Source organism: Plectrocnemia conspersa, unplaced genomic scaffold (assembly GCF_051122295.1).
Source record: "Plectrocnemia conspersa isolate PC_06_02 unplaced genomic scaffold, ASM5112229v1 ptg000003l, whole genome shotgun sequence".
NCBI lineage: Eukaryota > Metazoa > Arthropoda > Insecta > Trichoptera > Polycentropodidae > Plectrocnemia > Plectrocnemia conspersa.
In genome coordinates, this window is record NW_028277167.1 from 7,036,306 (window position 1) to 7,062,564 (window position 26,259).

At 30.7% G+C, this 26,259-nt stretch overlaps 1 protein-coding gene across 3 annotated transcripts in view; it reads left to right on the forward strand.

Moving 5' to 3' along the window:
- The window catches only part of LOC148236463 (uncharacterized), a 415,732-nt gene that overhangs the window by 256,317 nt on the left and 133,156 nt on the right, over positions 1 to 26,259 (forward strand). The window contains exons 1-2 of one of the 3 annotated variants that reach the window (XM_088182945.1): positions 13,454 to 13,588; positions 19,425 to 19,636. The exons of 1 other annotated variant lie outside the window; for it this stretch is intronic. In XM_088182945.1, the coding sequence (XP_088039071.1) occupies positions 19,583 to 19,636 (54 nt within the window). In that variant the 5' untranslated portion in view covers positions 13,454 to 13,588; positions 19,425 to 19,582. Of the gene's footprint in view, positions 1 to 13,453; positions 13,593 to 19,424; positions 19,637 to 26,259 lie in introns of those variants that run through there. One more of the 3 variants, XM_088182946.1, reaches the window with a different exon arrangement.

Sequence of the window (26,259 nt, forward strand, 5' to 3'; positions counted from 1 at the left end):
ATATAATATGTTCAACTTGGAACATTAATCAAATTACTATGTAATATATATAACAATGGATTATGATTTCTATGTAATATTACATACATCATTAATTATAAATTTTATTAACAAAAAAGTAATCAACCAATGAGCTTTTATTTATTATCTAACCATTTATTTGAATATTTAATTAAAAATATGTAATATAATATAATTTATAATAAAAAAAATATTTTTCATTGCAGGTAATGCCGTTTACAACCAAAGTTCAACTCAGCACGTCGATAAGTACAATTTCTGTCATACTAACGTAGCTTTTCGCATTTTCCAATTACCGTCGCCGGGCAACAAACGATTTTCCCCTATCAAAAACGGCAGTCGGGCGAAATAAAAACTAACAGTTGTCGTAACGATATTATACCAGACAGACTGTAAAGCAAATAATCGGCTCAATTTCAAGCACAAACCACCCCTGTCGTGCTGTTTTGCATAAAATCAATTTTCACCAAGAGCCAATAATATTACCACTATGATAATATACAATCTGATGCACTTTTTTATAGTTACGCCATTGAGCTTTGCGTAGTCGACATTATTTTCATCCAAGTATCGGCGTTTTTATGAGTTTTTCTTTTATTGTCGGCAGTAAATTATATTTGACTTGTGTAATGTCGTAAAATCATGTGTAAGCGTTGCTAAGCGAATTGTTTCTCGCGACGATCGAGTGTGTGCTTAGTCGATAATGTATTATTTGATTTGCCTGTAATAAAAAAAACGCACTCTAAGACCATTGTAATAAAAAAGGTTCTGTTAAGGGGCATTTCATTTTGATTAGAATGGTTACGATGTTCTCTTTACTAATTGTAGCAAAATAAATGTTTTATTGTATAAATTCTAAGAAGTCTCGGGAATCAAAACTTGGTGTTTAAAAAATATTTTCTAAGAAACGATAATGACGTTTATTGCGATTTCCAAAAGCATCTATTTCGAGAAATCCCAAAGCAGAATCCAATCCATTATATTCTTAACAAACTTGCTCAAATTTTAACTTACCGTTGACACTATCGCCCCCTTCTTGCCAACAACGTTATTATATCTGCTGTCTGAAAGTCTGAAAAGTTAATATTTCAGACGGCGACCACCGCCGCAAATACTGCCAGATTACATGTCTGACATCCAGAGCCGTCTGACTACCTTGCACATGACAGCTTGTCCACAACCGACCGATATCCAAACTCATGTTATGTACTCATTATATACAACCAAGATGACCAGTTTCGATAATCGTCAGACGGAAAATTACATACACAATAGAAAAATTCTCGGTTGTCCGCCGACAAATAATATAAAATGGGGGAAAATGGAAAACGGAATAGCGACCCCTCGTCGTACGATGCCCAGAAAAGGGAAAAACACAATGCTCGAGTATTTTATTTCCGTTTCCATTCTACGTACGGTCTGTGTTGCAGATTTTCTGCGTCCATTGTTGTTGTTTTTTTAGCCCCCCGCAGTCCGTATTTAACAAATCCTCTCCGACCAAAAGAATTAAACCTCCCCTCCGAGACCGCAGGACGAATTCTTTTTGAATACTCTTTAAAACGCCTAATTGTATTCTCAGTCGTGTTTTACTGTATATACGTATTTATATACATTTGTTGGAGTCTCGCTCTTACACGTTTAACGCCAGCTTTAATTAAATTATGTTTCCTAGACTAAATGTCAAAATACTTAGGCTTACCTTTGCATTTACCTGTAATTAATAATAACGATCTTATGACTTATATATAGCTAAATGAAACGCGTGAATTCATATATATTTACTTTACAAATTACCTTACAGAAAATTGTATCCATGTGAATAGTTTGACAATCGCTCTTAAAATAAGCACAACCCAAAATAATTTATTATGAATGAGGCAAATTAAAACTTAATTAAAAAAATATAATTGCCATTTTGATTCGAAGAGCTTTTTATATTAATACCACATTATTAGTATTGTACTTTGTATACAAATTTGTTTCGAATATGAAGACTCTTTATAATAAAAATACGATTTAATAATTAGTAATCAAATCTAAAATGTTTATAATATCACTTTTGGTTAAAATAATAGTGTTGTATTTTTTTAAATCAGATAGTTTGCTATTATATGCAAAAAATATTAACATCTGTCTACGAAAAAATAGAATAATTGAATAATATATTTTGATATATCTTTAAATATTGTTAAAATATAGATTAATTACTTCATCTACAAATAGAGAGAATTTACACAAATTTACTAGAGTATTGTGTACTTTGATAGTTTTACTGACTATTGATTGTTTAATATATTTGTTAAAATAAACTAAAAATTTTTGGAGCCAATAGTTCCCAAAAAAGTGTTTCCATAAATCTCGTGATCGGTCATTACTTATTAATTTGCTTGTTTAAATTCTACCACTGGTTGTTATTTCGATGCTTTTCATATTTTGAATCATTTTATTTTCACACTTATGCGTGTATAAATCGTAAATAAAAATTTGCTATAAACAAGCAAAAATAGGTTAGAAATATTAATTTAAATTTTATACTTTCGGGTTTTGCACCCTAAGGGGTGTGACTTTGCAGCCAGTAAGACGCAGTCTGTCGGAGTCTGCCTCATTGGAGTCCAGACTTAAGTATCTAGGGCTGCAAAGCTCGCTGACACAATCATGCAGCGATTATCCAACCAATCGCTGCACTCGCTTCTTAGAACAACGAAATAAGTATACACCTTTAGAAAATCATATTTGCTTAATGGATATCACCGAGATTGAACTCTGTATATATAACGGAAATATTTTGGCTTTACGGTAGTTCTTGTCTTCCGGTGATATATTGTTTCCCGTAACCATTTCGTAGCAAATAAATATTCATTTAATGCAACTTGCGTGCTATTTATGTAAAACCCTTTAGTTATAGTCGTAAAGAGGGCTTAATCTAATTTATCATTATTGATTAATGATTACTTTTGGTTACAGTAATTCATTTATTAACGAATTTCAAAAATAAGGTCCCCCATAAACGAGAGCCTGTATGGTTGCCACAGTGTTAACATTTTAAAATTAGGATTAATTAAAACTTAATGATTTTTGAAACTACAAAAAAATGTAGTGTTTAAATTTGAAATGTGATATTTTATTTTTATTAAATTATTTTATATCAAGTGGTCAATTTTTACTTAATTTTTATTTTTCACGAAATGTGTTGCGCTCTTTTTTTATTTGCAGTCAATATTTTTATTCCTCTAATGCATTAATGATGTTGACACAAGATTTATATATGTTTTACGTGATTTAAAACTTAAGCATAATGCGGCAGACCACAAAATATATATTTTTGATTTCGCAAGGTTTAGTCAGAGAACTATTAAGCGTTAGATCAAGATTTTTTTAAAATGCGCCTAGTAATTATGTTGTAGATTGAGAAATATTGTTAAAGCTAACAAAAAACTCTCTTATAGACTTTTTTGCTGCGGGGCTTGGTGCTCCCGCCCACTTCCTCAGGTCGTGTGCAAGCCCTTACCTATCAGCTCATTAGCGACTACTGCTTCCCACCAGTGACGATGGTTTTATTATTCATCTTAAAATTAATTAAATATTGATTAAAAATGTTGCTTGATCCCCCACATTCCTCTGACTTTATCTTACAGATTATTACAATTTCAAATATTTCTTCGAATTACAAGTAGTTAATATAACCTCTGGCGTCATCAGTCTTTAAAAATAAATAATATTTTTATTTATAGTTTATTTTTTTTCAAAAGCAAAGCATATTTTAGACAATATGGTTATATAGTCATTGAAAAATATGGACCGTTTTATATCACTAAACATATCGGCCTTCTCATTTGGAGTTGTAATGCTGAACCGCAAGAAAATACTTTATGGGAGTTTTCGCAACACAGCCTCCCTTAAATAAGCCTTTTTGTTTTTTAGACTTAGGTTTTTAAGCTATAGGATGATTTATACAATTTTGAGTTCTTTTAGCTTCTCTTTATATTATGAGATAATAACGGAGGGTCGGTCCGACTGGACAGACACTGGCTCATAATCCAATATACGTTGGAAGCCAATGAAATCGGTCGCATACGGGTGTTCGTGACGTTTTCACCTAAAATATCGGCCGTTTAGCCATTTATGTTTTCCGACCGAGTGTTCTTTGGTCTTTTTCATTTTCTTCAATGGGGAAAAATACCACAGCGCTGCTTTATTGCGCTTTAACGATTTAATATATTGCGCGCTGCACTCGCTGCCGTCGCGGTTTTTCCCTTTTTTATGGTGCAAAATATTGTTTTGAGTTCGCAAAGGACCGCGGGACAATTTAATAGATATGGTTGCAAGCCACATGCGTGAGTTGAATATAATTCAGGCAGGCGCCGAGAAGTTTTGGAATATTTGCATCCCCTAAAACTTTTCACGGAAACTATGATCATTGCTTTTTTTATTGTTATTAACTTCATTCACTTCTTCAAATATTTTTAAATATTAGATATATTATTTTAGTTATATTTAAAATAATAAAATATAATCATTTACACTCACAACTACATTTAGCGAATTAGACAGATATTGAAATGACATTTATAAATTGACAATGAAAGGAGCATTCATTTCTAGTCAATTTCTGTAATATTAAGTGCCAATTTTTTCGTATTTATAGCTGTAGAAATGACTAGGAGTCAACTTGGTTCAATTTTAGTATGCGCGTAGGCGTCCTATGGTCAACACGCATGACGAGCGCTGCATCGTGGTCACATGGTCAAGTTATAATACAACATGCTTATCGGGGACTTCAACAGACTCTTACTGACATCTTTGAATATTTTAGGACATCAAAAGGGGTTAATTATATTTTTGATAGTATATTCTTTTAATAGATATCGTTATTATATTTTTTTTCATATAAAATTAAATAATAAAAAAATAATTAGTGGTACTTGATTTTGTTAAAATTCGTTTCGAATATCTTTATGTATTTTCCTAGATCGGTTTATATAAATGTCACACCATAATGAATTCTTATTTAGAATCGATGGCGACAAATTTTAGGATAGTCACAGATGTGGTGTTCGTATTCTGAAGTATAATTTTTATGCCTTATGGCATTTTGCAAAAGCCGACAAAGATTTTGCATAAATTGAATATTTACGACCGAAAAGTTTTCACTGATATTGTATTGGTGAGTGCCCACACAAATTTTTATAAATATCAGTAGCGTAATTTTAATAATATGACAATTTAAAAATTGCGATTACTTGGCACATTTTGTATGCCGGCTGTACGTGACAGCAGCCGCCGTGCGGACGTCATTCACGACCGCCGTCCGGACGGCATATGAAATTTGTGGCAGTGTGGCCGCTACTCGGAATTCGGCGACCTCGGTCGACTTCAGTTGAATCTGACAAATTCCAGATAGTGTAGTGCAAGCATTATATTTATATTTAATACACAAAATAATGTCTAATGTGTATTTAAATAACTTTTTGGCGTCTATACCATATTGTACTTTTAAGGTAGAATGTTATGTAAAAAAATGTTTCATTCGCAAATGTGAGAGACAAACTTTGTGAATTATAGTATGAATTATTAACTTGCTAATAACATACATACACACAATTTTCGTAGGGGAATGTATCTCGTTTAGAAATCCAAGATACTTAACCATTTATCCGCAGAGCTAAAACCATCATCGTCGTATCCGCAAATGTAATTTTTAACGTCGTCGAGTCGGTGAATTGTCGCAAAAGCCGCCTCTTTATACATACAAGGGCATTAGCCCACCCTCGCCCTCCAGGTGCACCGAGGCTGCATTAAGACGGAAAAAATAATCTCTTAATAGTGCTCCTCTTTTCCTTTTTCGGCGGATCCTTTGTCCGGTTCTGCGTCGCTGGGTCGTTGGCTCTCGTGCGATAATGCATCTTCCTTTGATATAAGCTTTTAATCCTAGCAAAGGTTTAGATCCACCCTAGGGTTTTGGATAGCCAGCGTGGTTATCAGCCAATCGACTGATTGATCATTTTACTTAGATTTATAATATAAAATAGTGAATTTATTGGTCAAGTGCAGTTGTCACCATGACACTTCGTATCGATTCCATTCGTTTGGCGGCCATTGTGACGTGTTGTGAAAAAAGTGTTCGCCTATAGGGTGGGTGTGTTCGCAATATCGAAATAACATAAATACAGAGGGGGTGTCGAAAAATGACAATGACGCAGCTTTATGAGCAGGCTCAGTCGGGCGTGATGCCCTGATAAGCCCGTGCCCAGCCTCCCTTCGTGTACATCTCGTCAGACAAAACCCAAATCATGCTAGCCAAAATGTCAAAAGCACCCACTGTGACCACGATTAATGCCCTTGCAGACGCTGCTCGGCCGTATTGTATAATTGCCGAGGAGGCTGCATCGAACTAATGGGATTGAACCGATTGTAAAATATAAAGTAGGTCTTAGAACCACTTTTTTACACCTACAGCAAAGATGGAAACTTGTACTGTATTATTTATAGTTTAACGGACTTTCTCTAGTGGTCAGTGATTAAACATGCCTTTAATTAAAACTATTGTGTAGTAAAATATTTACTGAAAAGGATGACACTTTTCTTATCAACTCCAAAGAAAGGAACTGTTTTGATTAGTTGCATGATTTTTGTCGTAATTTAGTATTTTTATATCATTTTTAATACATGCATTAAAATGTGGATTCAAGCAAAGTCTAAAAGATCATTTTTACAGCTGTAAAGTATTCGTAAATATTGAATCAATCCAAAGATAACCAATTGTTTAGGTAACGCTACTTAAAATACTCACTATGGTTTATTTTTAAATTAGCCAAACTTGTATGCTCCACTAGACTAAAATTATTGATGACGGGCTACCGGTAGTTTAACTTCAAATCCTATCACTCGCAAAAGTATAAAAGTGAAGACATTTTCATACATATTTTTTATATAAATTAGGTATTTTACTGTTGTTTTCCGTTAATAAAATGGAATTAAATATTAATTCTACTTTTATTTTTCTTAAATTAAATGCTAAATGCTTATTGATAGCGAAGCAAAAAAACTTTTAGACGTAATTTTTTTTTATTAAACTGCTATTTAAAAAAATCTTTTCAGTATTTTTTTTTACATTTACAGAGAAACCTTGAATTGCGAGTGTTTTTAAATACGAGCATTTGATTCGATAAACAAGTGATGTCTTTCAATACGAGTATTAATTTTTGCGTTTATTTCTCCCCCAAATGAACCGACGATTATTCTTAATTGTCTATAATTCCTTTTGCAGTCAATACATATCTTTTTGATAACTGCCATGATCATCGATGAAGCATAGGGTGAGGTTACCAAAAGAATCCTCAATTCTGCTTGGAAAAAACTGTGAAAATAGTGCATTTTTTTAATATCACGTGACTAACGTTGTAGCAGTATTTCACATTTTTGCCAAATATTAAGGCAAAACCATGTGTCATTAGATAGATTACTAGTTAAAAGTTCATTATGATATAGATAATTAATAAATTTAAATATCTTATTATAAAAAATATACGTGAATTTTGTGTTTTTGTGTTTCGATTTTTTTATGGGAAAATTTGGTTTGATATACAAGTATTTTGTAAATACGAGCACGTTTTTAGAATGGATTATGCTCGTGAAACTAAGTTTCATTATTTTTTATTAAATTAAAAAGATCAAACTATTTAATATAAAGTACCTAACCTATGTTTTTAACTATAAAATATATAAAAATTAACTCTTGCATTTTTAGAGAAAATGAAAATCAATTTTTTAAACTGATTTTTAACAAGTTAAATTGTGCTAATCTTTTTAAATAAAATGATGCAAATTATTTTATAAGCAAGTTTTTAAATACTATTCTATGATTTTTCCCACGCAAGTTTCTTTAATAATATTCCACTGACAAACTAATATTTAATTTAATTGTGGTTTAATTGATCTTATAGTGAGATAAGTTTTAAAACTTGTATTCAATATTGAAAATTTAATTCAAAAGTCGAGAAACGGTTCATTTTATTGCTATCTACACATATTTTAAGTGGTATTTTCATTAGTATAAAAATGATAAATATCGACTACTTTGTCTTAATACGGTCAGCTTTTCAATGTTTTGTCAAAGTGTGATTTTTATAAAAATAATTATAAATATATATTTATTATCATCTCTCGATCAAAGTTTAAATCTTCTTTACGTTAACGTGATATTTTTTACTAGTTTACTAGAAAAAAATAAACAGACTTACTGCAAAATGTTTCTAACACGCGAAAACGCGTGAACGGACCGTAATGTGTTTATATTTTTTTTTTTTTTTTTTGCTTGACCTCAAATGTATGATAATATTATATATTATACTCATTAAAAATATCTGACTATTTGTAAAGCATATAATTTCATATTTTTATTAACATTTATTTATATTATAAGGTTTTGTAATATATATTGTAGTTCCACCACCGCGGTGTACCAGAATCGTATGTGTTTTATAGATTACAAGGCTAACAAAAAATACAATATAGGAATAGGTTTGGCAACATTGGATTGGACATTAAAAATATAAAGCTTAACTATTCCTTATTCATAAAATAAATATTAGCCAGTAAATTTACCTTCATGGTTAAATTAAAATACGAAAAGTCGTTGACGTCGATTTAATTTGAATTTTAGTGCTGTTTTATGCATAAATGAGTGGAAAACTTTATCAATATATTTTAAATTCATACTAATGAATTTAATTAGAAAAATATTTTACAATACGGTTCATGCGCGTTTTTTAATCAAGACAACGCTTTTTGTATACAGACTTCGTTAAAATTCGTGGATGTATATTATAAAAATAAACACATGGACATTACGACATAACATATATTCATAATGCTATAATTTATTATGACACATTACCTCATATTTTTAGATAAACATTAATATCATATTTAAGTACAGGGGAATAAAATTATTATTATTGTTTAATATTTACACACAATACATAAATTCGATATATCATATTTATTTTTTATTACCATTATCCGGCACCATTAGTCTCCCTTTAAAATGATAAAAATACCCATAATCGAAGATGGCCATTGTCATTGACGGATTCTACTCTCGTCAAATTAAACTTCGCCGACGTATTGTGTGCAGAGTAAAAGTCGAAAAATTAATCGTCGGAAAATCGACGGTTCGCATTTCGGAATCGCTCGGGCGTACGCAATTTTGGATACCAGACGGCCATTGTGTCCACGAAAATTGAAATATATTGCTTTTTGAAAAAATTTTGCGTCCAAAAATTGTATTTTTTATAGAAAATAAATCGCCAGGCAGCCTTTGTTTCGCAGGTATTTTGTAGCGTTCGGTTTTACGATCAGGCTCCGCGTAATTAATTTTTGGAAAATTTGTCGTCCGTGAGAAAATTTCTATTAATATTAAATTACGTTCGGGGAAAAGTGTTTTTGTGTAAATAATTTTATGACAATGTATACATTTTTTTATAATTATATAGAGATTATTTTAAAATAAATAAATATGTCTCTTTTAAATACTTTACTTAAGTGAAAATCTCTCTAGCGAATTTATTTTCAACTAGGCAATAAAAAATCTTAAATGAGATAAAAAAAAGAGTATCAAATCAAGTAATTAATCTGGATAAATTAATGATCAATTGTTTATTACTATTCTAAAAATACTTGCACGGTCTTGTGGGGGACCGATTTATTTTGCCACAAACTAGGCGGCCCTCATTGTTCATTTTTCTTAGATTGCAACATAAGAGCAACATTGGTATTTGGTTGCCCACGACGGGAAGACGACGACCGACGGCGCCTCGTCCGTCGATCTCATTCATAACAATCATTAACTATGATATGTAACAAATACCTACAACTTCAACAATATGTGTATAATTTTCTCCCGTCCGTCAAAATCTTAATACCCATAAATGTATGTACTTTCATAGTACTTTTCATAAATAATTAATTAAAATATTTATACATGGGCGTTAATTAATCCATTCGTTAACTGCATACAAATTATCACGCAAATCCCAAAAGAAAATATTTAAAACCCATCAAATTAAAAATAAAAACATCCCCCTGAGTCTTACCTAATTTATTCATCTCGTTTCAATTTGCACAATGAATCGCGAATTTACGAGCTTATATAAATTTGGCGTGCGAACATACGTTTTTTATTGCACAATGCGCGTATATAATATATGCGAGTTCGCGATTACCCCGCGAATGAGACACGCGTATGCCGTTGATTTAAAAACGCTCGTAAAACAGCCGAAAGAAGACGGAGAACATCAAAATATTCCATAAATAAACGTTTTGAGCGGCACGCGCTCCCGGGGGCGAGGAGGCGCGGGGGAGGGGTGCGTGAAATGCGCATGCGCGGGCGGTTGCCACCCCTCGACAGCTACTCACTGACTTGTCCACCCCACTGATACTTTCATCCCTTGGTGTAATACACTTCGTTCGGCGAAGCGTGGATCGCTTGTATATTTTTAATTAAATATAGTATTTTTTATTTATTTTTGTACTGTTAAACTCGTATTCGCGCATTTAACTCATATTTATTCACTTTTATTATTTTAAAAAAAATTATTTACTAGTAAAATTAACATTAGGTTTTCGTATCCTAATACTTATCCAAGAACTTTTTTCAAAAATGCCACCTATTTTAAGCTATTTGTATTTTGATGGGGATCAGTCTTATTTTTGAAAATATAAATTTCATCTATACTGTACACATCACAAATGTTTTGACAGCCTCGATGTCGCTAATTTTAAAATTAATGTATCTTTTCTATAAATGTATAATTCACAATATAATGTTATAAATATAGTGTACGACAACAGTTCTTACTGTAGTTTGCTGCTGGAAAGTTTAAAAAATATATTAATACGAGATCAAAAAAATTGTTTTACACGTATAGTTTTTTTAATTTAGTGTCTATTACTTACTAGTTTAAGAAGTTAATCGTGTGAAATGATTGCTGTTAAAAAAAAAATAGACATTTATTTATAAAATATTATAAAACTTTGCTGCGTGGCCAATAAATCAAATGCACTTTTAGTAAAACAACAATTTATCATTAAAATGTATAAAAAATGTAATTAAATATACATTTAAAGATATTTTATGTCAAATAAAAAAATAAGTATTTTTTTAAGGCGTAGAATGTCTTGTACATGCGGCCCTCGATTTTCGCACATAATTGGTTCCTGAAAATGTGTGCGAAAGTTGAATGTTCGAAAGTAGAGGGAAGTAAAAAAAAATTGAAATTGTGTGTATTTTAAAATATTTATTTATCAAATAAATATAAGATGTTTAAGAGACATGTTTAAGTGGGGTTTGCGGGTGTTTCCTTTGAAAATTTATCAAGAGTTAACTGTTTTCCACTATTCTTTTTCTTTTTTCATATAGTATTTTATAACATGCTATGTCTTTATTGACCGCCCTACGCACTTGAGATATGCGTTCTCCATTGGGATCACAGTCTTCCATAATATTTAAAAAATTGTCAAGATGCGTGAAGGCTTCATTCGTTTTTTTCATTGTTATAGAGTTTTCCAAAATAAACCTGTCTCATCTACATAAAATACTTGGCTAGAGGAATATTCTCCATCTTCAATAATTTTGGATAATTAGGAAATAAATTCTTTTGCAGTATCTTTATCCGCATTAGGCGATTCTCCAGTAAATTTAATATTATGAAAAGAATACCTCATTTTAAAATTGTAAAACCAATTGTTACTTGCTTGAAAAACTGTGTTAAAATCTTTTTTCAATCTATCCTTCCAATCTTTGTGCAAACTAAGAGCTTTTGCTTGAATAATTGAAATACTCAGAGGGACATCTTTTTGATATTGGTCATCGATACATGATGACAAAGATTCTTCCATTTCATCCATGTTTTTTTTACCGTGTTTTTTTGGATATGTATCTTTAAAGATTGTGGAAATATATCTTTAATTTCCACAATTTTAAACGTATTCCTTAATTAAATTTTCATTTTGCAAAATTGAACATATCGTAGACATGTTTGTATCATACGAACGTCCGATTGAAGCAAAATATTCACCGCTATCAGAACGTCTAATAATTTCCATTTTTGTCTCGAATCGTGTGAAGTTTATGAGTCCTTGATTTCTTTTTGTTCGTATCAACACTGAAGTTTTTCCGTTTCTCACTCATGTTCATATTTTTTTTTTTTAATATTTTTTTAAATGTGCGAAATAGCGAATTGTGCGAAAGTCGAACGTTCGAAAGTCGAGGGCCACCTGTAATGTAATCCAAAATAAATATAATGTCAGTTTATTAGAAAACATTTTAAAACTAGGCATTGCACTACTAAACTCCTACTAAAATAGAACTTTTTTATTATAATTTTATCACATTTAACGATCGAGCATAACAAGTAATTGCAAACTTTGCTGATGTAGGCTAATCTTCTGTAGAAGCAGATTGCAAATCCATTGTTTAGACTCTAAATTTTTTTTTTTTTAATACCATATCTCTAAACTTTAGAGATATGGTATTAAAAACACAAGATCTCTTTGTTGGATAACGCAGAATTTCAAACATAATGAATCAAATAAACCGTTATCAGATTTGCATCATGTCTACCTAACACTTAATCGTTTTTGTGCCACTGTATCTTTCATAGTACACGACCCCAATACCAGCTATTTTTAGAATTAAAAAAACGTCAAATGCTTTCAACTTGTCAGGAACTATTATAACCCAAAAGAAGCATCCGAGTATCGTTTCCAGTACATTTGGATCATTTACAACTGTTGAAAATTGAAGTGCTGAGGTTGTCACAACAATACAATATTTAATTAATTTTTGCTATGTTAGCAAACAATAAAAAATCTTTTCGGCATTTTTTGCATGTTTCTCCATTATTTATTGCATTAACTTTGGTCGAGAAGTATCATATTACAAAGGCGTAAACCGGAGGCCATCCCTAACTGATATTTTAGCCTTTAAGAAACAAAAATAGTTTTAGTCAAGTTCTACGCAAATTATATTTTTTATTAAAAATTACGTTTCATTTATCACAAAGGTGCAAGTGGCTATTGGTAACCTTGGCAACGTTGAAAATAAGCACGTTAATTTCAGCTATTTTTAAAATAGCGGTAATAATTTTAAATTTGTAATATTAACAGTTTCTGTAAATGTGGCTATTGCCATTACGGTCGCGTAGTGACTGAGCCCCGTATGTGGCGCGTGGCATTAGAACGGTTAAGCAGTTTGTTTGTAGTTGTTTTTATTTTTTTGTAATATACAATAAACAATATGCAATGATATGTATCAATCAGATTAAGTGAATCCGTAGATGACCGTATGATGCTATGATATAACAATAATAAAAAACGCACCATATGAGTATCGATTCGTCCACGCCCCCGTGAACGCAGTGCACAATCCCGCGGAGTGAAATAGTAAAATCGTGAGAGCCCACAACTCACCAAAATACTAGAGCCACGGCCAAATCAGTACAGCCCTGACGTCCGGGCCGTCCGGGTGTCTGCCGCGCTCCAGGAATACGGGTTCGCGCACGACAGTGTTTGTAAACAAATTGCCCGTGCGAACTTGTGCAAAAGCTCACAGCTGATCGGCCTTCTTCGCGAGCTTTCTCGAACAGTTTAACATATTCGGAACACGTCTTTTATTTTCGGTTCGAAAAGCAAGTGCACGAGTTGTGCACTCAAAATTCTTTCTGCGATTTACGACCCCTTTCATTGACACGCAATGGACCTGACTCAGAAGGGCATGGATTTATTAGGCTCTCGAGTATTTCTGATAGTCCTAGATAACCGGTCATGAGTATTACATGTATTAATCAAATCTATACCTATTTTAAATTATAATGTTTATTAATATATTTATAAATTCTGTTTTATTTATTATTTTATACACTATTTAGATTAATAATATTCATTAACAGCAGAAAAATTATCGGAAACAAACTTATGTTGATTATTTAATTGTACTTTAAATTAATTTAATTCGACGCGACATTTACTATGATATAAAGTGGAACAAATTTTACATTTAAAAATCACTTTTTAGTTATTTACTTTATAGACATTACATTATAAATAATTTTCTAAATAATTCCTAAAAATAGATTCCAATGTCTGAATTATTATTACACGCTGAAACGTTTTAGATGAACGCGTATTATGTTACAGCGGCACATTTGCTATAATTACTGCACCTTTCTTAATAATGTGCCTTAAAAAAAATTGAATTGCTATTTCTTTACTTTCTATATTAAATTCGCCGATAGGATAAGTGTTGCTTATGAACTAATTAATTTAATAATACTTAAAATGATTTTATATTAAACATAATAAATTATTTAGAAATTTAAATATAATAGTTATATTAAACACAATAAATTATTATCATTAGTATTACTAAAATATCTTATGATTAAAATTTTGTGAATGAGTTGCAGTGTCTACTAAAATTCATAGGAGACATATCAGATTGGTAATTAAATATTCATATTTTTTTTATTGATATTACCTTAAAGTTTTAAAGATAATACATTTAAGGTTTGCATATGTCGTTTAATGATAACCCATGTTTGAAAATACTGTGATAGCTTTACTGAACTTGACTTAACTTGTGAAACAAATAAGATAACAAATCAGTATCTGATTTTTCGTTGCATTTTTTTTCTTGAATTTAAAATTAAAATATTTGTCGGATTTTAAAAGACTGTTATTGTTGGCGCTTGTTTACTTTTCAACAATTATGCATACATAGTACAAAAAATATACATTACGTCACAACTGTAACGTTGAGTGCTTTGCACAATAGCGTATTTTTTCACAAAGGCTTATCTTACTTAATTAGTCGCTAAAAACTGTTATTAGGTAGAATAGTCATTTTTGTTGTCTCAGGCTAAGTTTTAAAATTATCAACAGCTTTTAAGCTTTCAATCTTACTCTGTGTTAAATTTTCATCAAACGAATATAAATGATTCCATTTGATGTATTTTCCTTCCAACGTCAAACACTTAGTATATATCCATAGTATGACGCCATTTGATGAATGATCAAAAGCACTGTCACATTTTAAATTGCGTTCTCTATTCCCCACTGCATTTTCACACTGCATATGGCAGTATAACGTACGTATATAATATTCACAATTCCAAATGAGTCATTCGATGCGATCTCGCCGCATTATCGCACGCACATTCACAATCAATCCGCCATTGTATCGGACAGGTGTCGGCAACCTATCACCACTCGTGTGCGAAATATATTCCAGCCAGACCGACGACCGGGACATGACATGTGATCCCATCACTTGTCACGTTAACATGACATTATATCCGGGTCCGTTGTTGTGCAACATGATCTGCGTGCATTGATTTTAAAATGACAATGTTCTAAAGACCGGGACGCGTGCTTTAATAGCCGATTAAATCATCGTGAAACATCCCAATCTGATATCATTTAATTGATTAATAAATATCATCACTGTTTGATTATATGACAAATATGACATACGATAGACTAGCCCAATGCGTTACAACGGGATAAACACAATCAACAACAGACTGAAATAAGTGTATCACTATTTTTATTTAAATTATTCATAATGATATTCATCAATGAATTTAAGAAAATCTTTGAGAATCTTTTAGTTAAAATAACTAATTTTTTTTAAAACAAATTATTATATAATAATTATTTTTTTATTTTATAAATTGTATGTTTGTAAGAAAATGTGTATAAATATATTATGTATTGTAGAATACCTCCCAAGACGCATATGTCTATTTTAAGTTTAAAATTGAACCCTCGTTCATCCCCCAGAGGATTATTGTTTTCGTAGAACAACATATGAATGCACTCACACGATATACATAACTACAACACAATTTACAGTCAAAATATATTATATTATTTTGGCACTATAATATTTAAAAAGTGTCATTATTAAAATGCATTATATTTTAAAATGCACCGTTTTAATCCAAGAGTCTTAAATTCGATCCCTAATTTTAATACAATATTTTACGGTATCCGATTTCGCTACAAATTAAAATTTAATATTATAGATGCAGCATTTACCTTATTTTTCAAACTAAAAAACATTAGTAAAACATGTATTTTCTAACTCACGACTTACTTCATGCGTTAAATGTGGATTTTGTGCTTATTTGTATTTTTTTAGTATTTATTAATACGACTTGTTTAAAATACATTTTTTTTAAATTGGTTCAAAGAAACGTCGTTATCTCTTTAGGGGCGTCAAAACGGTCGTCACAGTACATATTTATAGACTGTTTCTATATTTATATATATTTTATCTATCCATATGGTATATATACATTTATTTTAATTGACGAAAATTTTCAGTAATCTCACATTCGTCGCTCCCTTTAAAGTTAAAATTTAATAATAAAATAATAAACACATAATATTAAATTGTACAATATTTTATTGCTAGAAAGATAAAATATTACTTATAATTTCACCGATTAAGTTTTTGATTTTCTTTGAATTTTTTTTTTTTACTTATGTAATAATTGCTATTTTTAATAGCAATTATTACATAAGTAATAGTTCTTGTTTAATTAATATTTTATTACGACTGCTAAGGAATAGATTTTTTTTATATTATGTACATTAATAACACTCGAACTCTGTTATTGATAGCGTTCTTTTTGTTTGAAAGAAAATGTTAATTCTGCTCTTGTATGTGGATTATACAATAGATAATATATTGCATATATGAAGGTCATATATTCAATTCCAACTTGAACTTATCATTGCTATAATTTCGATCGATCACGTAGATTAGCTTATCATAGCTTTAGTTTAATCTCGCTGATCAATATCGGGTTGATTAACTAATATTAAGCTTACTTATCTAATAAGTGCTCATATTTAGTAGTATGTACAAAAATATTAAGCTCAATCAAAATCCTATGTAATTTATTATCAAAATAAAAAAAAACACCAACAAACAATCCATAAACATCTCATTCGCATTGTAGCGCCCCGATGGGGGTCGGTTAAATTAACGGTCTCATCTATTCGCCCGCGTTTAATTTAAATTTTAATTATGTCTCGCCTGTATGAAGTGCTGCAATGCATAGTTGGTTAACACCGGTGTCTATTTTAAACATGCCCAAAAAGTGTATCTATCCGAATGCATGCTAGCTGGCTGTAAATCCATCGACGGTAACGCAGTTCCCCCATCGGCTAACAGCAGTCCAGGTCTCCCCCGGACTAACACGACTCCCCTGCTGCGAGGAGACCGACTGACTCACCGCATACAAAACGACCCCAGCATGTTTGCTTAAAAATGTTAAATAACAGCTTAAACAATATGTCGCTATATATGCACGTAAGCTTTGGTGGAGGAAAGATGGCTCAAAACAACCGAACGATGTTCTACAACAAATGCAGATATCTCATTATGATTTAAATGTTAAAAATGGTACACGAGATATCAACATTTAAAATATCGTTAGTTGAATTTGCCACTTATATGTATTGTGCTTAAAGCTTACGATTGACTTGAGGAAACTCGTCGATTATTGAGAAATACCGAATTTTGCATGATAACGTTATTGCCATCATAAATTGCAGATCTGCATTAGTTAAGCTTATATATGTGTGTGTCGTCTAGTTTGCTCTTTTGTATAATTAAGTTAAATCTATTGGCTTCAGCTTAACCTCGAATATGCGGTGGTATGTTCGACGGTTGCTTATTGATGGCAAACGTATTTTTAATTAGGTTTAATCAATATTTTACTTTTGAAAAGAAGTAATATTGTTGGGTCTGCGAAATGAGATTGTATCTAATTTTTTTCGTTAAATTTAACCGCGTGTTTTGATCAGATTTAGTCACGCATTTTACATGCAAATTTTTTATGGAAAAAATTCTCCCTTAGTCTCGTATACAGTGTAAATTATGGACATATTTATGTTGTATTACATAATTCATTATTAATTATATTTGCAATTTTTTATAATATGGTTATTATTGATAATATAATAAGTAATATTGAGCTTAATAATATTTACAAAATAAAACATATTTTACGTGTTATTATATTTATCTAAATTTCATACTAACTTTCATAATAAGTTTGATAAATATGATAATAAACTATTTACCAGTGTTTCATAGATCGTAATGTTACTTTTGTGCTCTCAGTCGATTTTATTATGACAAAAAACATACAAATTCATTTTAATGTGACATTTCCCATGCAATTGAATCTATATTATTTATGGATATAACCCATTCTTTTATGACACTCATAATATTATATCTATTTTGGCGAGAAACGAAATTGCCCGGAACCGATTCGCAAACGCTATTAACGCCATCGAAAACAAACAAACCAGAAAAGTGTCCACCCTGACTTTTGTTTTTCCAAGTAATACTAGAAAAGGCCTTGTTGACAATTTCATCTCGGTTTTCGATGTTTTTCTTCTTTCTATTTTGGCAAAAAGCGATCAATCATCTCGCGGGACTTTAGCCGGGATGTTATCCCCGTCGCTAAAAGCCTTCGAGCGAAATGTCAACCATAACCGGAAACTAAAGGTCGCCGAAAGTCGGGCGACCTTTCGCCTTTTTTGTTTTTCCTTCTCGCGTCCCCGCCCTGTGGCGCCAATGGTCTAAATCAGGGCTTTTTAACTTTACATTTGCTGACAAAAAGATCAGTTGTTACTATTATTAAGATATTATGATACAATTCAAAGTGAATATGATCCATTCAAACAATAATATCTTTTTAGAATGTCAGTAAATAGTTTTATATTATATATGTGATACTTATTCATATGAAAGGAGAATTATTTTTAAAAAAGTAGAACATATTTATAAGTGTTAATATTTTACAAAAATGCACTTTAAAAAGCTTTCAGAAGGCCTCTTATTTTCCAACGTCACGTGTTGTTTTTTTACTTAATAACACCATATATTTATTTAATTTAAAAATCACTACATTGCTATAAACAGCAACAAGTTAAAGATTAATTTCAGCAGCATTTTTATTTACATGAGAATTGCATCACTAAATGAACCTCACACTTGTAATCATAAATATAGTATTTCTTAAATTAGTCCGCGATCCGTAGTTGTTAATAACTGTCCTAAACGTTTACCGTTCGCTTTTACGGCGCCCGCGGATGCGCCCATCAAAAATTGGCGCCCCCGGGCGATTGTGCAAATATTTGCACAGTTTTATTATCGCGCCGTAAAGACCGAAAATAAAAGATGATGCGAGAAACTGACGAGCATAATAAACTGTCGAGGGGGATTCTCTAAACGGCCGAATCATGCTGACTTTGCCGAAATTAAAAATTGCCATTATGGCAGTTGTTTATTTTTGTGTAATTTAATTATTGCGCTATAGATGTGACGATTTGGAACTCTCGCCTAGTAGCGCGGTTGTTAAAACGTGCCTGTCGCTAAGACTGATGGTGTTTGTGTGTGTGTGTTATTTGTGATTATACGACAAACTGCGAAAGACTGAAGAAGGCGGTCCAAATATAAGAAGATTGATGGCAACGAATGGGCACTAATCTGACCAAATTGAACAAATCTAGGGTTACTGAAATTTCCATCGTAAGTATACACATTATATAGTATTTGTTGTGAATTTAAAAATAATCATTTTATTTTGTTAGCTATATGAATATTAAAAATTAATTTGTGACTTTATTAAGATTATTAAAATATTAAAGACTGGTTTATAATTATTATGCAATATATTTTTTATTTTATTTTTCTAGCGTCATTTCCGATTCGAGACATTGGCGATGACGTTGTTCTCGGGAGATTAATACAGACAGTGGTTTTCCCTGCTGCCTTCTGTACCGCAGTTTCACCACGTCTGCTGCTCTCTATCAGGGATTTAATCTCCGAGCTACCTTTTCCTATATAAGTTACCTTTCAATATGAAGCTCATCTTCCCAGATTATACAAGACGTATGTGGCATATCTCCATAGATATAATTTAGGAGTTGTCTTTTCCCATAAAGGTAGTGTTTCAACACTGCCGAGCCCTTTTTACCCGAAAATGAATGATGACTCTCTCTAAGTCGAGCTGTGCTTAGTTTAGAGCGGTGGCACTCATTTACCGCTGTCCTGAAATCTTTATAGCGATGTAACATTTTATGAAGAAAGCCTTTTTTTGAGCTTACATGTCACTTCTCTGGTCTCGGCGTTCCTTTTCCAGGGTTAACTGACTCTAAAAAGTTTTTCCCCATTCGCAACCCGGGAACCCGCGTTGTTGTATAGAGTTCTACATACGAATTAATATAAAAAATATTCAATAAAATAAATACTACTGCACATACATATAATAGCAATATTAAAATTGTTTTTTAAATAATTTCGCCTAAATATCTAAATTATAGCCTAAAGAAAAATACTATTTAAATAAGTTCCCCCAAATATCTTAATTATAGCCCAAAGGTATTCTATTGGTTTATTTAGGAACTATTCTAAAACTCATCTATATTGTTTTAATTAAAATGCTCATTAACTGATTTTTTTATCCAATGATAGAGTACGGAATCATCTATGAAGTTGCAATCCGAATTTGAGCTCACGTGCTTTTCCATCGAAGGGATGTAAAGAAATCCTAGATTTGTATAGTCTGTGAATACTTTTTATTCCAGAATATAAAAACACTTCCAGATCGTTTGACTCTTTAATAAAAATAAAAATTAATTTCACAATTTATAATTGAATAATAATTTAATTTCGCACAGTTGCCTGTAGATATTGTTGGCTTTGATATGTATAAATTTATTTTACTCTCATCAGAGAGCCTCTTCTAACCAAAGCGGTCCAGCTATTGTGTCAATTGCTCCATTTTATACGTGCTTGACGCATTTCTTTGATTAATAACGGATTTTGGCAGGTGTACAACCACATACAAAACTTTTTTAGATAGTTATTTTTACCCTTAATTATAGTTAAATAGTTATAAAAATGAGGCAAAAATGTTTTTAATACATTTTATTTATTTTATACTTCAAATATTATCACCAATATAATTATAATGACTCAATATTAAATATAAATCTATCAACAAAATGTAAAAATATGTACACATCGCTTACATTTTTATACAATATTATAATTACTTTTGGCTTTTCAATGTTTAGCTTTAATTAATTGCCATTTAAATAAGCACTTATCAATATTCTTTAAGTGTTAATTGTTATTTTTATCACTTACAAAGTATATAAGTGCATTATTATTTATAATATAAATAAATGCATCTTGTTCTTAAAAACATGTAGGTGCAATAAAAAAATATAGGATTATATTCATTTATAATTTTATTTTAATAAATACTCCAGGCTTTCTGTATTTCACATACAACACACACAAAAGTGTGTAATCGACATTTGGCCACAACTGTTTAATATCCAAACAAATCGAGCTAATGAGCCGCAATAATTTCGCGTCACGAATGCGAAATGCATCTGACAGATGTTGCAGGCTGGGTGCGGTCGTTTCAATTTTCGTAATACAAGCATGTGCGATATGCGAATTTTTATTTATTTGATCTACACATGAATAGTTTTTTAAAGTAATATAAATAAAATGAACACAATACCCTTCATAGGGATGAATGAGATACCATATGGTTAACTAAGATCCCCTGCATATTATTTTTTTTTTAATATGATTCCAAATTACATGATTAATTTAATATTAAATTTATTACTACAATTTACAAAATTACATAACACATTTTTAAAAGCAATTCTGCGGATATTTTAAATAAACGCTGATGTTTGGCGGTTATAGTGACGTAAGCGCGGATCGTAGAGCTACGGCGCTACGGCTCGTAGCCAAGAAAGTGGGCCATGCTTTTACTATACACATTATACGTCACTATACGGCTTCGACCGGTTATTATTTCACTATAGCTAAGGGGGATATGGTGCCGCATCTCCATTCGGTTAACATGCGCCAACCCCGACAGAGCAGGCAAAGTGCCAAAGCGCACAGAGGCCTATGGCGTATATTATTTTTTTTATTGCCATTACCCTTTCGTTGTCGGAGGGTCGTTTAATTTATGTGTTTTTTGGTGATGGATAAATTATTTTTAATAAATCTATAAGTACATATATGCATTAAAATAAATATATAAATATGTTTAATTTAAAGAATTATAAATACTTGTCAATGTTTTTTATGGTATATGGTTTTGAGTAATAATACGATTTTTTCTAAGGGTTTCTACCCTTTTAGTAGATGTAATCAAGTAAAATTTCAACATAAGTCAGTGTCGTCTTGTGACTAATGTATGCTAGTATCCTCTTTATTTGTATTCTCACTATCACTTTCTTCCGCATCATTCAAGCATTGAAAACCCAGATGATTTGAATTGTGAACAAACCACTCCTCGATGTTTTCCATATCGAAATTTTCAAAGCAATTTGATTTTTTTAATAATTCTCTTCATAATCCAATAGTTAAGAAAAACATTTTTCGGCGATCGAACAAGTATTACTGGCTTTACTCTTAACCGAGATTGTGCTATTCCATATATAGCATCCAATGTTGTCATTTTTTTCAGAAATTGATCAAACAATCATCTTCCTCGGGAAGAAGAAGATGATTACTTAAATATTAATTAAATTTAACTTTTGCAAACAAATCGTTCGTTTACAATATGCTTTCATTCGGATGAGAAGAAGCATTATCCATTAACAATACTGCTTTATGTGGCAAGCCTTTCTTTTTAAAAATATAATTTCAAAGTTTGAAACCGAAAAGATACATTGCTGCATCTTTTTTGTTATATTCTTCAATAGAAAGATTTTTTATTTTAATCCCCTTAAATTATCTAGATTTTTTTGCTTTTTCCACAACTATTTTTTATTAATTGTATAAGGTTTTGATGCATTTACTCAAAACATAACATTTAAACTTTATCTTATTGCAAGTACAGATTTAAGATATATTTTTGCATATAAAGATTGTCAAAAAAACATTTTTTAATGGTTATATAATATGTCACACGGGCTAAAAATACTAATATAAAGTAAAAAATATCTTCTATTTTTCAAGATGAGTTTTTTAAATTTAATTAAAATACCAGTGTCACATATAAAGATATTATTGTATAAATATTTTAAATTTACATACTATGTCTTAGATATATGTTCTTTGTCATTTATTTTATTAAATGATAACTATACAGTTGTTAATATGTGATGAATAAGTTATATTAATGTGTTTTAATTTATTAAAATATTTCGTATCAAATATGATAATTATAATCGTAAAAATTGAAATGACACACTAACATTTTATTAGGAGTAATAAAAATGAAATACGGAGTAATGAGTATCATATACGTCAGCATATTAAGTAATAAAAATAGTAATATTACAAATTAGTCTTAACTGACATCATGCTATTATTAGTGAGTTATTTTAAAAATATTTTATAACAAAGCAGCAAAGATGAAATAATGTCATTTTTATTATATAGAATTTTTTAATTTTTTTTTATTTTTTCTATATTATGTAATTTACATCGATATTTTTAACCTTCTTTCACTTTTTTAATAAATTACTACTACATTTTTATAATGATTTCCTGGTTAAGAATTTAAACAATCTAGTTCATTTATTATTCTTTTCTTAAAAAAATGTTTCATTGAAAGAAGCAAGTGTTAGTCGAATTTTGCAGATTTTATCCCGAGTCAATCCAGCAGTGTGTTTTTATGTTTGAGAATATTTTTTTGGCTATTAACCAGAAATTGTCTTATTTAACTCAATGCAACACTCAATCTAGTTGAAAGTTTACTTTTTTTCAACCTGCTTTAACACTTTAAAGTAAAAAGTTGTTTTAGAATTCCATCATACACAAAATAAAGCATCTTTAGGGTGCAATCTGAATTTATGGATTGGAATCGTCCTTTCTGCGTGAGATAGCCATGATTTGAAATAGTGGCTGTAATTGTTATTTTTTGCAAAAAAGGAAAGTGTCAATCCTCATTATGTAGTAATCAGATAATTGATGAGAAACTCAAACACAATTTTTGCTGCTTTTACCAATGTTTTTTTGGGTAGTAGCGTAGAATTATAATTCTTCGCGTTTGATATGCTATAATTTTAGATCGTATAACTATTTCATCCCCCCAAATTGTATGGTCCATTTTAAGGATTATCGATAAAATAAAAAACACTAGATTTATTTTTTAAGCCATCTCGGGCATAATATGACATTAAATATGTCACTAAGAATTGCACCAATATTTTTTGTAGATGCTGTTGCATTTCTTTTTATATGAAATTCATACAATATGCAGCTTATTATTCCCATTTTACGTGCTTAGATAAAAGTGTATTTTTTATTATTAAACAAAGATCAACTAATGCATCAACATAAGAACTAGTAAATACGTGTTTACTACTTAACAATTCAGTGTTAATTATTTCAAAAATTTACATTACTTCTGAGTATACTTAATAATATTTAATACGCTGAATTTAATAATTGGTTGAGTTTTATATTTCGTCGATTTATGTATTTTAAGTTTTGCCAACAAGATTGAATTCTTTGTAGGGAAAATGTTGCTGTACAGTGTATTATATTGTACAATATTTTCAAAAACATTGGGCTGATATTTCGCAATCATCAAATATTCAGTGTGCAATTTTTGCCTCCCAAATTCGCAATTTGATAATTTGTTTGTTCTGTTTGCCATTTTTGTGCGTTTCGTTGTACATACGTTATTGCCCTGGCAATATATTCAAAATTGCGTGTCCATCCGCAACGAACGGACATAATGAGTATTTGCGGTTAATTCGTTTTATTGCCACGTTCATATAATATTTGCACTGAACTCCGGCGGGAGCGAAGTCGAAACGTGTACATTTTCCATGGGGGAGAGCTCTAAAAAGTTCGTCGATTAATTTAATTATTATCATTATTGTTATAATTTCACAAAACGGTATTATCATATGTACGAGTCAGCAAAGTGTATTTTTTAAAATAAACACGCCAAGTAAATGCTTTTTTATTATTACTAGCAATGAAATCTACATTGAGTGCTAAAAATTTAAAATTAGTACAACAATCGGGAGTATGTTTCATTCCTAACTACTGTAAGAATCAGAACACAAGCTTACTTCAGATGAACACTAACAAAGTATTTATTCCAACCTTGACATTGACTCTTTCGTTGATTATATTATAATTATAATGTATTGAATTTTTTTAAGAATAAAAACATCAACCTGCGATCTAATTGTGCTCGCTAAATATTTATAATTGCTGGTTCGATCCCAGTGAACTAATCCAAGTGTAAATTCACAAGTGTCGCATGCGGTCGTGTTTCCGGAAGAGGAAGTGTCAGAGAGACGTCGGCATAATTCGAAACGGGGCACAATCCAATAATCTAATTGATATGAATAATTCATCGGTTGTGGGCCCACAGGATTCATTTACATTTGGCCGCAGTTTATTGGCGTCGGGGCGCGTGCTGCGTCCCGTTCCCATTAGCACGTGAATCCGCGACGAAAATGTTGGATACCACTGTATTTTTATCATTTTTTACGATCGAGTGGTGTGATTGGAAAACTCAATTCATTACATGATCAGTATATTCAACAAAGAAATCCAATAATATTTTTAATTAATATAAATTAATAACCAAAGTTTATCGAAAAGCAAAATAACAAATACATTGCTGATAGTAAAATTTAAACTATTAAAGAACAACAGTTTATTTTAATAATTTAAATTCTTTTGATTTACATATATTTAATTTATTAAAAAAAAAAAATTTAGTTTGGGGTACTAATATATGTTTGATGCAGGAATGTGTCAAAGTAGATATATGTTTATATTCAACTATACAGCATTGGACATAATAATGGGGTTCCCCTTTACAAGCGCATAGTCTGACTATACATATCTTACGTTTTTTTATCTAAATTATCAAAATGAATATAAATGTTCTCAAAATATTGACATTTTTTTCAACTTGAATTTTGAAAACTTCTTTGTAAATTTTTTTTGCACTTCTATGAATTATTATGTAATTTATATGTTTGTGACGAAACATATAAATTACAGAATTATTTTGATCTTCTTTCAACTGTAAATTAAGTTGATTTAATTTGTAATACAATTATATAATTGGCTATGAAACATTAAGGTTTTTGAAAAAATATTGAAAATAAATACATTGGCACCATTCTCTGTGA